Genomic DNA, 13,184 nt, shown 5'->3' on the forward strand with positions numbered 1-13,184 from the left:
ATTGGACTGTAATTTTGTGGGCCAGTTCTTTTGCCCTTCTTCTATACAGTAACAGTAGTCTCCTATGCTTTCTTCTACACTCATGCTCATAAATTAAGGATAATTGCAGAATGTGGTGCCACACAATGTGGCACTACACAAAACTGGTGCTAATAGCATAGGCACATAGGGAACAAACATGACACAGTTCTGTAAGTCCCCGGTATTGGTAATAAGTTGAGAAAACTGTCCCGAAACACATGCGCTGCAAAATGCCACTGTTTCCTGCGCATGCACCCCAACATCAATGTGGGATATGATCACCATGCACATGTACACAGGCTGCACAATGGGTTGGCATACTCTGGATCAGGTGGTTGAGCAGCTGCTGGAGTATAGCCTCCCATTCTTGCACCAGTGCCTGTTGGAGCCCCTGAAGTGTCGTAGGGGTTTGAAGACGTGCAGCGATACGGTGACCGAGAGCATGCCAGATGTGTTTGATGGAGTTTAGGTCTGGAGGACAGGCAGGCCACTCCATTCACCTGATATATTCTGTTTCAAGGTACTCCTCAAAGATGGCAGCTCGATGGGGCCGTGCGTTATCATCCATCAGGAGGAAGGTGGGACCCACTGCACCCCTGAAAAGGTGGACGTACTGGTGCAAAATGACATCCTGATGCACCTGACCCATTACAGTTCCTCTGTCAAAGACATGCAGGGGTGATGGGTGTACGTGCACCAATCATAATTCCACCCCCACACCATCAAACCACGACCTCCATACTGGTCCCTTTGAAGGACATTAAGGGGTTGGTATCTGGTTCTTGGTTCATGCCAGATGAAAACCCAGTGAGAATCACTATTCAGACTATACCTGGTCTCGTCTGTGAACATAACCTGGGACCACTGTTCCAATGACCATGTACTGTGTTCTTGACACCAGGCTTTACTACGGGCTCTCCTGTGACCAGGGATCAGTGGAATGTACCTTGCAGGTCTCCAGGCAAATAAGCCATGTCTGTTCAGTTGTCTGTAGACTGTGTGTCTGGAGACAACTGTTCCAGTGGCTGTGGTAAGGTCCCAAGCAAGGCTACTTGCAGTACTCCATGGCTGTGTGTGGGTACTGATGGTGAGATATTGGTCTTCTTGTGGTGTTGTCCACTGTAGTACCTGGAGATGTTTCCTGTCTGTTGGAATTGTTGCCATAATCTTCAGATCACACTTTGTGGCACATGGAGGGCCTGTGCTATCACCTTCTGTGTTTGACCAGCCTCCAGTCGCCCTAGTATTCTACCCCTCATAACATCATCAATAGGTGTTCTTTGAGCCATTTTCAATACACAGTCACCATTAGCATGTCTGAAAATGTCTGCACACTTACTCACTGCACCGTACTCTGACATGCACCAACACACCTCTGCATATATGAACTGCTGCCAGCACCACTGTGCAATGACCGCAGGTCAAATGCACCACATGGTCATACCCAGAGGTGATTTAAACCCACAAACTGCCCACAAGAGTGTTGTTTCACCATGTATCAGCATTATCCTTAATTTATGAGCATGAGTGTAGTTACTTGGTACTTTGCACTGGGTGAGAAATTCATGATAAATGCAAGCTAAGTAAGGCAGTACTCTTTGTAAAATGAAATTGGGGTTCCATGTGGACCGGGTACTTACTTGTTTTCAACTATTTGTTTCTTCTCAATGCCATGGATGCCTATTACTATGTCCTCCATACAGGAATCTGTGCTATGGTCGAATGATGGTATGTTTCTATGACCCTCCTGCACACACTACTTCATAAATGTGAAATTAATACTTCAGCTTACCTTTTTCTGTCTTCTATTGCCACACCAGACTGGACAGCAAGTGACTGGATAGAAGCCTTTAACCTACTTAGTGATTTATTGTAGGAACAGAATTTTCTAGGGTTCTCTGTTAGGTCATTTGTAAGGGCATATGCTTCCAGCATATTTTTACAGAACATGAATCTCTACTAGCATTGTCCTGTCATCATTTGTGCATTATCTTTTAACTGAGAGTGTAACAGTCTTTATTTCCTCAGCATTTTCTGGATGTTGTTATTAAACCATGGTGGGTCTTTTCCATCCTTCTACTTACTGGACATGTGCTTCTCCAGAATGCAACTTATAATCCATTTAAACTTTGCCAAGAATTCTTCTATGCCCACCATGCTGAAGTGAAATGATGTCCATTCATTGTCTGTGTGGGATGCTACCAATGTTTATTTGCTCTTTCTAGAAAAAATACTCTCTGCACCTTCTCCATTGATTTATTAACTTTAGTAACAATTACCAATATGATGACATCATGATCACTAATGCCTGTCTCTATACTGAAACTCACAGAGTGTTAACAAAGCTCACAATCTGTATTGTCCCCCTGGTTCCATGTCAACAGGAAGGACTGAATCAAAGATTTTGAAGGTTCTGGCATGCTAGGCTGCAACTTCCAAGACTTGCACCATAGGGTTGAAAATTGTAGGGCCTCCATAAATGGGTCGTGTTACCCAGGTGTCTGGGGATGCACACAAAGGTCTTTTAGGTTAGGTGATGCTCCATCCAGACCAGATAACAATAACTATAAAAGACAATAAAATTCAGTGGAAGATACACAGAAATGTCTTCCACAGGTGAGAGTAATTAAATACTAGTGATTAACTGTCAAAGCATTTTGCGCAATGTGCCTCAGCTTGAAGTCATCCTAAGATTCAGTGGATCTCACATAATAGTAGATACAAAAAGTTGGCAAAAACCTTAAATTGATAACAGTGAGGGTTTTGGGGAAATTTTAGTGTAGATTGAAAGGATGGTTCAAATGCTTCAAATGGCTCTAAGCACTATGGGACTTAACATTTGTCATCAGTCCCCTAGACTTAGAACTACTTAAATCTAAGGACATCACACACATCCATGCCCCAGGCCGAATCTGAACCTGTGACCGTAGCAGCAGCACAGTTCCAGACTGAGGTGCCTAGAACCACTCGGCCGCAGTGGCTGGCTTTGAAAGGATGGACTAATGGAAAATGGAGTTGGTGTATCTGTCTCAGTAGACAAGAAACTCAAAACTCAAATACACTGATGTAGAAAATGAAACTGCATGCAAGACTGAGTAAATCCCACTATTCATCAGTACTTCAATATCATATTTCTTTGCACATCTTCCTACAGAATGGTTCTCTTAAATTTCATCCTCCTCTTTATCACACTCAGATTATGATTCGAGGCAATAACTACTCATGGGTATGCTTTACAATCCGATATCTGATTTTGGAATCTGTCTCTAACATGATATAATCCAACTGATATCTTCCAGTGTATCCAGGCCTTTTCCAAGTACAGACCTTCCTCTGGTGTTTCTTGAACAGAGTATGTGATATTAACAGCTGAAAATTGTTGCAGAACTCAGTGGGTCTTTCTCCTGTCTCATTCCAAATTCTCCAGTAACTCTGTCCTCTACTCCTTTCCTTACTACAGTATTGCTGCCACTGTGATTATTAGATTTTTCCCTTTACACACTGAGTTACTCATTCAGTTTCTTCTTATACTCTATCTTTTCATCTTCTGGTTGTGATATCAATGTATATAGCTGGACTGTTTCGTGGCATTAGTTTGCAGTTGATCCTGGTATTAATAACTCTATCACTGAAGTGTTCACAGTAACTTCCTCTTTGTCCCATCTTCCTATTCATAATGGATTTTCTATGTTTTTCACTGCTGTAAGAATAATACTTGGTGCTCACACACAATCATCTTGTAGACATCACCTCCAGGATTTAGGCATTTTGACTACGATTTCACACTACATTTATTCCCTCATTACATTTGTTGTAACCAATCCAGTGCAGTTAAAAAGGAATAATGATGGATGTAATTACAACACAGAAGAAAAATGACATTCATTATTCCACATTAAAGTTGTCTTTAACACAAAAAGATGTGCAAAATGCTGCCATCAACCTACATATGAATGTGAAATATGACTGTAAAATAACTTGTTTCACATCACAGTGATTAATCACACAAATAATTCTTGGAACTTGAAATTAAGTAGTTCTAAGATGGCTTTTGTTGTACACCACATGATCCAGTACAGCCCAAACATGAATACTAATAACAATAGAAATAATGACAATGATAGACAGATCTAGATCTAGGAGAATTTCAAGTGAACCACATAGCCCATATCCGAAAGGAATATTAGTAAAATAATGAGTTTTAAAATGATCACAAATGAGGAATTTGACTCAGATAATTATTTCTCTAAGGTTAAAATACATTTTCTTGCATGTAAGACTAAAAAGGAAAGCCACAAAATAATCAACTACAACTCTAATAGAACTCTTATAGAACAGAAAACATAGGAAATTTTAGAGAAGAAGCTGAGACAACTATAAAAGATGATTGTGTGGACTCCAGGTACAAATTACTAAAGTGACAGAGAAAACATTGTGACTCGCCGTTTAGAAAAGGAAGACGTGGTGGAACAAGGAAAGTGAAGAAATGCTATGACAAGGATCTCAAAAATGGAGAAAAACGTAACACCTGGAATAATTCAGACAACAAAGAAAAGAAACATAAGAAATAAGCTGGAAAATCAAAAGAACCTTCGGATAATCTCAGCTTATAGAAATACAAGAAAACTCCCCCCCCCCCCCCCTGCCCCTCCCTACCCCCCCCCCCCCAAAAATAGCACTAGAATTTTTCCTTGAAGATAGTTTACCCAACAACAGTATTTAGCCTTTTTTGGATTTATATTACCTCATTCTCTCAGAATATGCTCTTTTCCTGTCACCAGACCAAGTTGTTATGGTCTCATATTTATCTGCCACACCGATTGTCCAGACATGACATATTAACTGCTACTTTTTTTGGACTGATTCATTTTATTGTTTCAGTTCTAACTTTTGTACAACTTTAATAGAATTCCACATCTTGTATAGTTAATATGCCCATAGAATTTTAGCATGAACTTTTTCACAGCTGAAGATGTGTTGGTATTTTTCTTAATGTCCTTATTTGCTTTTAATCTGTCTGTTCCTTCTTCAGCTAGATTTGGATCTAAAATTGTACTGATTACTTTTTGTCTGTCTTTTGACTTTCACAATGTCTCCCTTTTTGTTTAAAATGAAGAGTATTTCAGTCTCGTAAAGATCAGATAATTTTACATTGGGTAGTTATAATAAAAGTGCAGCTATCCACATAGATCCTCTGGGGGCTATAATTATCACATGGCAGAAAACCTTGCAGATATTCTAATGTGCAAATGAAGAACTGATTTACGCTGGAAAAAAATTAGTCCCAATCTTGGCCACCGTGAGCAACTCTGGTGTTGCAAATGCAAGAAAGATGTATAGAAATGTTTCCATATGTAATGGACTACGAACTGGATATGGGCAGAAATGATAAACGAGTGAGTAAGGCATAATGTTGATTTTATTATTAACTGCTCCTTACACAGTTTGCCCAATATGAGCATGGAGGCATCGATGAGATGCTGCACCCATAAAATTACATGATCAACAGGTGCTCACAGCAGTTCCAGTGAATTCGAGAAACATGTTCTTGTATAAGGGCCCGTGGATTAGATAGAGACTGAATGCGTCTGTGATAAACATGTTCTTTTAGATATCCACAGACCCAAAAGTCACATGGATTCAGAATATGTGCTCTTACAGAATGTGCATCTGGAAAACCTCTGGAGATAAAACATTAACGGAAAGTTGCATTAAGCAGATCTTTGACTGAGTGAGCGACCTGAGGTGTTGTCCCATCTTGCGTGAAAATAGTGATTTCCAAACACTTGGTTCTCCCAAAGCAGAAATCACATTCTGTACAAGTTCTTGATAATGTGTAGACATCACAGTGCACCTGACAGGCCTTTTTGTGTATTATCTTCAAAGCAGAATGGGCTGAAAATGAAAGTTCTCGTGAATCCCTCCATACAGTCACTTATGGTGAGTGCAGTGGCTCTTCGTGCAGAACATGTGATTAAACACTATCCCAAATTTGGCAGTTCTGTGTATTCACTACACCCTATAGTATAAAATGTGCCTCATCCCTCCAAGAAGTATTGTTCGACCACGTCATCAAACTTCAGTCTGTACCAGAAACCAAAGAGAAAATTCAGAATGTTGCAGCAGGGTTTCAGCTGCTGCAATGTCTGCACCTTTTATGGGCACCAATGTAAAATAGACTGTAAAACACGTTGACCATGGGATGGACAATTCTAGTGACACCACATGAGCACTAGCCCTACCTGGGGAATGTGCTAGATGGTCGGTTACAGCAACAGCAAGCTCAACAATAACATCCACCAGGGCTGGGATGCCTTCCTGTTCCAGGTGCAGCATCAAGGTTACCAATGTTTTTGAATTTCATTATTTAAACCATTTAATGACTTCAGGCCTCTACTCAGACCTTTCAGTTGATGATACTCTTCAGTTCGTCACTGTAATTGCTGCTGTTCACATAAAACTGTTTAACTAACAGCACACAGTCTCTCTGTTCACTCATGTTATGGCTTGTCAAATGACAGTGTGTATGTCATACAGCCATACAAACAGTGTACAGTGTGTCATCTGCACCTGATGCCCAAAATTGGAACCAAATTTTTTCCAGTCTAAATCAGTCCCTGATTAATGCATTAGCATGTCTATCAAGTTTTGCTGCAAAATGATAATGATAGCCCACTTCTGTGAGTAGCTGCATTTCAGTTATGACTAACCAATGTGTACTTATTATATGTTTTTATATGTATTTTTTCAATTTATATATATATTTGCAATTATTGTAATATGTTTGTAATTGCAGTTCTCCTCTGTTTGATGTTCTATTGGATGTGGAAAGTAAGAATAAGCCAACATTTGTGTTTAAACTTGTACCACCACTACCTGGAGGTAGCATCTTCTCTGGAGACAGGAGGACATACGATTGCTGGAGAAGTGCAAGTCAGAACAGTAACAAACCTGAAATGGATATGGATAACAAATACTTGTCATACAGGAATTGTACTGAGGTATGTGAGGAATAATGAATTTTGTATAAAGTTAAGTATAATTTTAGAAATGTTCTGTGTAACAAATAAGTCATTATGAAAAGCTGGATTTACTTTTGATTCAAAAGGAAAATGCACGTGAAAAAACTGGAAGACTATGAGAAAGAATTGCTGACTAGTTCTTATCTTCATGAGGAGAATTATCCATACTACCAAGAGGCACGTACAGAAATAAACGCAAAGGAACAAAAAGTTCCTTCCTTATTGAGGTGAGGAAGATAGTTTGGTGGAGGTTAAAATGGCAGGGCTTGTCACTCAGACCCCAGAATGAGTCTGACTCTGCTGTAGTTGTGGCAACACTGGCAGTAGTTACCTATGCAGGTACACTTTGAGAAGTAAGGATAAAGTGATGGTAGGAAGAGGGTGGGGGATTCTGAACAAGGAGGCAGAAAGGTGGCAGATGGAGATGAGTGAGGCAGACAGAAATATCTCTCAGGAGCAGAAGCAAACTGGGAATTAATTATGTCAATAATCAGAAAGTTGGGTATGAGAGATGGGGAGGGGGATGGTGGGTAAGTAGTGTATAATTTCATCACATTACAGGGATGGAATAGAAAATGACAGGAGAGTATTGGATAAGGGGAATGGAGAGAGAGAATGGGTCAGAATAGGATGGTAATCTTGACAGTGACCATGTACTGTTGGTAGGGGATATTGAAGAAATCCGAAAAGGGTATGTATGGAGGAAAAAGACAAAAACCAAGCGTTGGAAACTGAAATATTGAGAAACACGAGAGATACACAGTGAACAGATTGAGCATCAACTTTTAAAGGCATAAACGTTTAAAGGTATCAACCAAGAAGGAAAACCCATGTGAGGGTAAAAGAAAATTTGTAAGTATGGAAAGAATGTTTCCAAATCTTCATGAAGGAAAGGATGAAAAAAAAATACATGTAATGAAATGGAAGGAGATGAAATAAATAACACCCTTATAGAGGAAAAAGAAAGAGATCTAGAGAAAGCTGTATTAGAAATGAAAACTGGCAAGGCTCCTGGAGTACATGACATTACAGTGGAAATGTTCAAAGCCATAGGACCTAATAAAATTCATTGATTGTATAGAACAGTGAGGATAGTATGATTGTATAGAACAATGAGGATAGTATGAACATATGGAAAGATTCCTGATGATTGGACAGAGGCAGTTATTGTATCTAGTTTTACGAAGGGTAACAAAGTGCACATTATTGTGCACTCTTTATGAAAAGATAATTTTACAGAAATCCACAAACATGATAGTAAGCCATAATCAAGAGAACAAAAAGAATATCTACCCATAAGATGAACAATAGATGCTTTATTTAGAGCTAGACACACAGTAGAAAAGAAATGAGATTTTGGGAAAGATATCTTAGCTGCATTTATAAATATAAAAATGACTGACAACACTATTAGAAAGATATATGGAAATGTCAAAAGGACTGCAGCTTGAAATCAGAAACATTCATAACAAATGCCTAAATTGTATTATAATAGATGGCAAAAAAATCACAGAATGGTTTAGAATGGGAAAAGGGGTTCGAAAAGTAAGTGTGCTGTCACTAGTGCTAATTTATATAGTCATGAACAACATCATGAGGCAACAGTAATCATACATTTTACAAAACAAACAGTGAATATCATGATCATGATACAAGAAGTAAACATGATCTTCACAAAGATATAAAAAATCTCAGCATGGTACAGAAAGGAGTACATTATTCAAGCATAAAAGTATACAATAAACTTCCATTTCATATTAAATAAATCATTGAGGATATGACTAAATTGATAAAACAACTGAAACCGTATCTTTTCATGAACAGTTCTTTATATTCTTTACAGGAATTTTTTGACAGTTTGTAACAATTAGTACTACGTATTTAATTTAAGCGTTCCTATAAGAACTAATTATGTGGCACTGGCATATCAATTGATGACAGAAAGCTTTTTATATGTATTAGAATGTAAGATTTATAATTTTTTGTGTAACCATTATTACTACTATAATTTGTGTTGTTTAAACACTTGAACCTCATGTATCTTTTTATAATGATTTAGTTAGTAAGCCTCATGACCATTTAGATATGGTTATTACTGCAATAATCTGACACGTTTTACATCCTATCAATACATTCACATAAAGGATTCATGGAACATGAAAATAAATAAATAAATAAATAAAAGTTTGACAAGGGTCAGCAGGAGATGATATGAAAGCCGTAGCACATGCAGACTGTGTGGTGATTTGGGATGATAGTGTGCAGAATTTGGAAGAACAACTATATACCTGTCAGATAGTAAATGAAGAAGCAAGCATGGAAATTAACAAAAAGATTGGTAATGGAACATCAGCAGAAAGAATGAAAGAAATTAAGAATGCAAGTTGTAAAGGAAAAACTGTTAAAGAAGTAGATGCTTTAAAATATCTAGGAAGTAAGCTATTGAAGAAAGGAAACATCAAAGATGCAATTTTGGAGAGGAATTTTGTTACTGTGTATAATTAAGAATTGGAAAATACCTGCCAACACAAAGATCATGATGTACAACTCATGTTATCTACCAGTTTTGACCTAAGATTAGAATGTTTGATTTAGACAAAGAAAGATCTGAGCATAAGACAAGTGACAGAGATGTGTTTTCTATGAGTGATCATGGATAAGACAAGAACGGACAGGATAAGAAATGAAACAATATGTAACATGCTTAGATCAGTTTCCTAAAAGAAACTATGGAGAGCAATAGTCTGAAGCAGTTTGGCCACATTAAAATAATGCAACAAGAAAGACTCCCAAGAAGAATGTGAGAATGGACAGAATATGGAAAAAGAGCAATTGGAAGTCCATGAAAAAGATGGAGACCAGCTAAAGGATGATATGAACCAAAGATGACTATGATGGGAGGAAATTCTGAATGGTAGACTGTGGTAGAAAAGAGAAGATTGGTAGAGACTCTGTTAATTACCTGAATAGCCAGAAGCATTTTAGGCAAAAGAAGAAGAAGAAGAACAACAAGAGGAGGAGGAGTAGTGAAGATTCTGGCTTGGAGGATAGCAACAACAGAAGATGTGATGGAGGAGCATGTCACACCTCTGCACTTTTTAGGAGCAGTCCTCAGGATTGAGGGAGCAGGGGCTCATTTCAAATGACGTGGGTATTGAAGCTGTTGTCAGGGTCATTGGTGTCGTGGTGTGCAGCAAGTGCAGGATGATCATGTTCATGGGTAGCCATAGCTTGGCAGAGGCCATTCATGTGAGAAGACAGTTACTTGATATATTTTGATTGAGCAGAGAATTTGCAGCACAGCTTGCATATGATGTGTCTTCTTTCACAAATGGCCTACCTTTGATTGTGTATGGAAAGTCTGGATTGCAGTAGGAGTTGTTGTGTACTGATGAAATAGGCCTTGCATCTGAACTACTTACAAGGTAATGCCCCTTCAGTTGGAAGGTTGGTAGCAGAGGAGGCATATGGACAGAATAAGGTATTGCGTAAGCTGGATGGGTGATAGGATACTAATTTCAACTGAGAGTGTGGGATATGCCTGTCTAAGGCCTGACAAGAGGCAGTTGCAAGAAGCATTAGTTTTTCAAGGTCTGAGTGGTCATGAACTATAAAGGAGCTCTTGTCAATGGCTGCATGAATATTGATTTCTTTTCCAATTGTAAAGGACAAGAATTCAGTTATTGAATGTACTTTAGCTGCAAAATTAAGTACATATTTGCCTTTAGTAATTTCCTTTGGACGATAAAGGCTGTTGTATCCAAAACACAGAGAAAAATCTTTTTGATACAGCATCTCTTATGACAGGAATGTAAAAATTAGATTTAACAATTAACTTAGTGAACCAAAGTTGGCATCACTTTCAAATACGGCACAAGAGTTTGGAGTCTCTATTCTGTGACATAGGGGAAGCTCTGTGTAAAAGTCTCACCAAAAGTTTCAGACACAAAAAAGTTATTCAACTGGTATTGACGACATTCCAGATTATATTATAAAAATAACAGCAAGACAAATACTTTCGCCTTTATTTGACATATGGAGTTCATCCTTATCATGTAGTGACTTCCCACAGCAACTGAAGATGGCAAAAGTAATGCCCCTATATAAAAAAATGTGATCGTCAATGTATGGGTAACTATAGGCCTGTGTCTTTACTGTCAGGGTTTTTGAAAATTATTGAAAAAAGTGTTCCTTTCATAACTAACTACATTGACAAGAATAATATTATTTCTGGATGTCAACATGGCTTTAGACCACAGAGATCAATTGAAACAGCCACTTTCAATCTGATAAACCACTTCTTAAATGCAGTGGACAACCACAGGTTTATTCTTGGACCAAACAAAAGCTTTTGATGTGATTGATCATTCTGTGCTCCTGAGAAAGCTTGAATGGTATGGTGTAATAGGTGTGCCAAATCAATGGATTAAATCATATTTGGAATATCGCTCTCAGGTAACTGAAATTAAGTACATGGAAGGAAATGAACTCCAGGTACTCCTTTCAGAACTGTGTGGGCTAAGTCATGGAGCTCCATAGGGCTCCATTTCAGGTCCCTTTCTTTTTTTTTGTGCACATTAATGATTTACCATCACACATTAGGGATTCTGAACCAGTACTGTTTGCAGATGACACCAGTCTATTGATTAGAATAGGGAATAAAGAAGAAAATCTTACTGCATCTGCAAAAGATATCACAAAAGGAGTGTGTGAATGGTTTACCAGAAACAGACTAATAGTTAATCCCCAAAAAATGGTACTCATGAATTTCCACACCAATCAAAATAAAAATGTGGCACAACCCGTAATATGTATAGATAACCAAAACATTAGTGCTGTCAATGAAACTAAATTTCTTGGGATTCATATCCAGGAAAATCTTAAATGGAACACTCATATCAAACCCCTAAATTCAAAACTAGCAAAAAAGAGCTTTGTAGTAAGAATTCTTTGCAACAACACTAGTGCAGAAAAAGTTAAGGCTGTATACTTTGCTCGTGTACATTCAGTACTGAAGTACGGTATCATTTTCTGGGGAAATGTACACCAGGTAATAACAGTTTTCAGGAAACAAAAGGCAATTATAAGAATAATGAAATGAATGAGCAGCAGAAAACTATGCAAACCTTTCTTTAACGATCTAAAGAACCTATCCCTTTCCTGCATTTATATACTGGAAGTAGTCATGCATGTCAAAAAAAAGTATACTGAGAAAAGAAAACCTTTTTCCTCAGAACAAAAGTGTCCTTGATTACAGTACAGTGACATACATGTTAATCATTGCAACGCAACATTATGCCAAAAAAGGTTTATATCATGCAGGAACAAAACTATACAACAGATTACCAAGACATATAAAATCTCTTCCTGAACTGCAGAGCTTTAAAAAGTCTGTGACAGCCTACCTTCTGAAAAACTGCTACTATTCAATACCACAGTATCTTATGCAAGAAAAATTTGTATCTTTAATTGTAGAAATAAGTTATAAATATACAGCATTTAAAAAAAAATTGCAATTATTAACTGTATAGATCAAATTTGTTCTAAAAATTTAAATAATGCATGTTTGACATTTGAAAACCCAATAGATAAAAAGGTTTTCTGTCCAATATCCTGTGTACAATATATATACTGAAAAAGATATTTATAATAGAGGGAAACATTCCACGTGGGAAAAATATATCTAAAAACAAAGATGATGTGACTTACCAAATGAAAGCGCTGGCAGTTCGATAGACACACAAACAAACACAAACATACACACAAAATTCAAGCTTTCGCAACCAATGGTTGCTTCATCAGGAAAGAGGGAAGGAGAGGGAAAGATGAAGGGATGTGGGTTTTAAGGGATAGGGTAAGGAGTCATTCCAATCCCGGGAGTGGAAAGACTTACCTTAGGGGGAAAAAAGGACAGGTATACACTCGCACACACACCCATATCCAACCGCTTGATGTGCGGTTTAGTAGAGCAATGAGACAGATGTACATCCCTAACCTTTGTGTTCTCCTACTTTATGTGTTGCTATGCATGTACACATGAAAAAAAAAGTCAAATGAATTGGAACAAGGTTTTACTAGGCATCAGTAGAGCAACAGATATTCACAAGAGCTGAGAAAGCTTTCAGAACCCATCATAGCTCA

At 37.9% G+C, this 13,184-nt stretch overlaps 1 protein-coding gene across 1 annotated transcript in view; it reads left to right on the forward strand.

Moving 5' to 3' along the window:
- Positions 1-13,184, forward strand: part of LOC126191206 (uncharacterized) — a 307,035-nt gene that overhangs the window by 156,488 nt on the left and 137,363 nt on the right. The window contains exon 6 of the mRNA XM_049932000.1: positions 6,818-7,022. Coding sequence (XP_049787957.1) covers positions 6,818-7,022 — 205 coding nt within the window. The remainder of the gene's footprint in view (positions 1-6,817; positions 7,023-13,184) is intronic.

This window comes from Schistocerca cancellata, chromosome 6 (assembly GCF_023864275.1).
Source record: "Schistocerca cancellata isolate TAMUIC-IGC-003103 chromosome 6, iqSchCanc2.1, whole genome shotgun sequence".
Taxonomy (NCBI): Eukaryota; Metazoa; Arthropoda; class Insecta; order Orthoptera; family Acrididae; genus Schistocerca; species Schistocerca cancellata.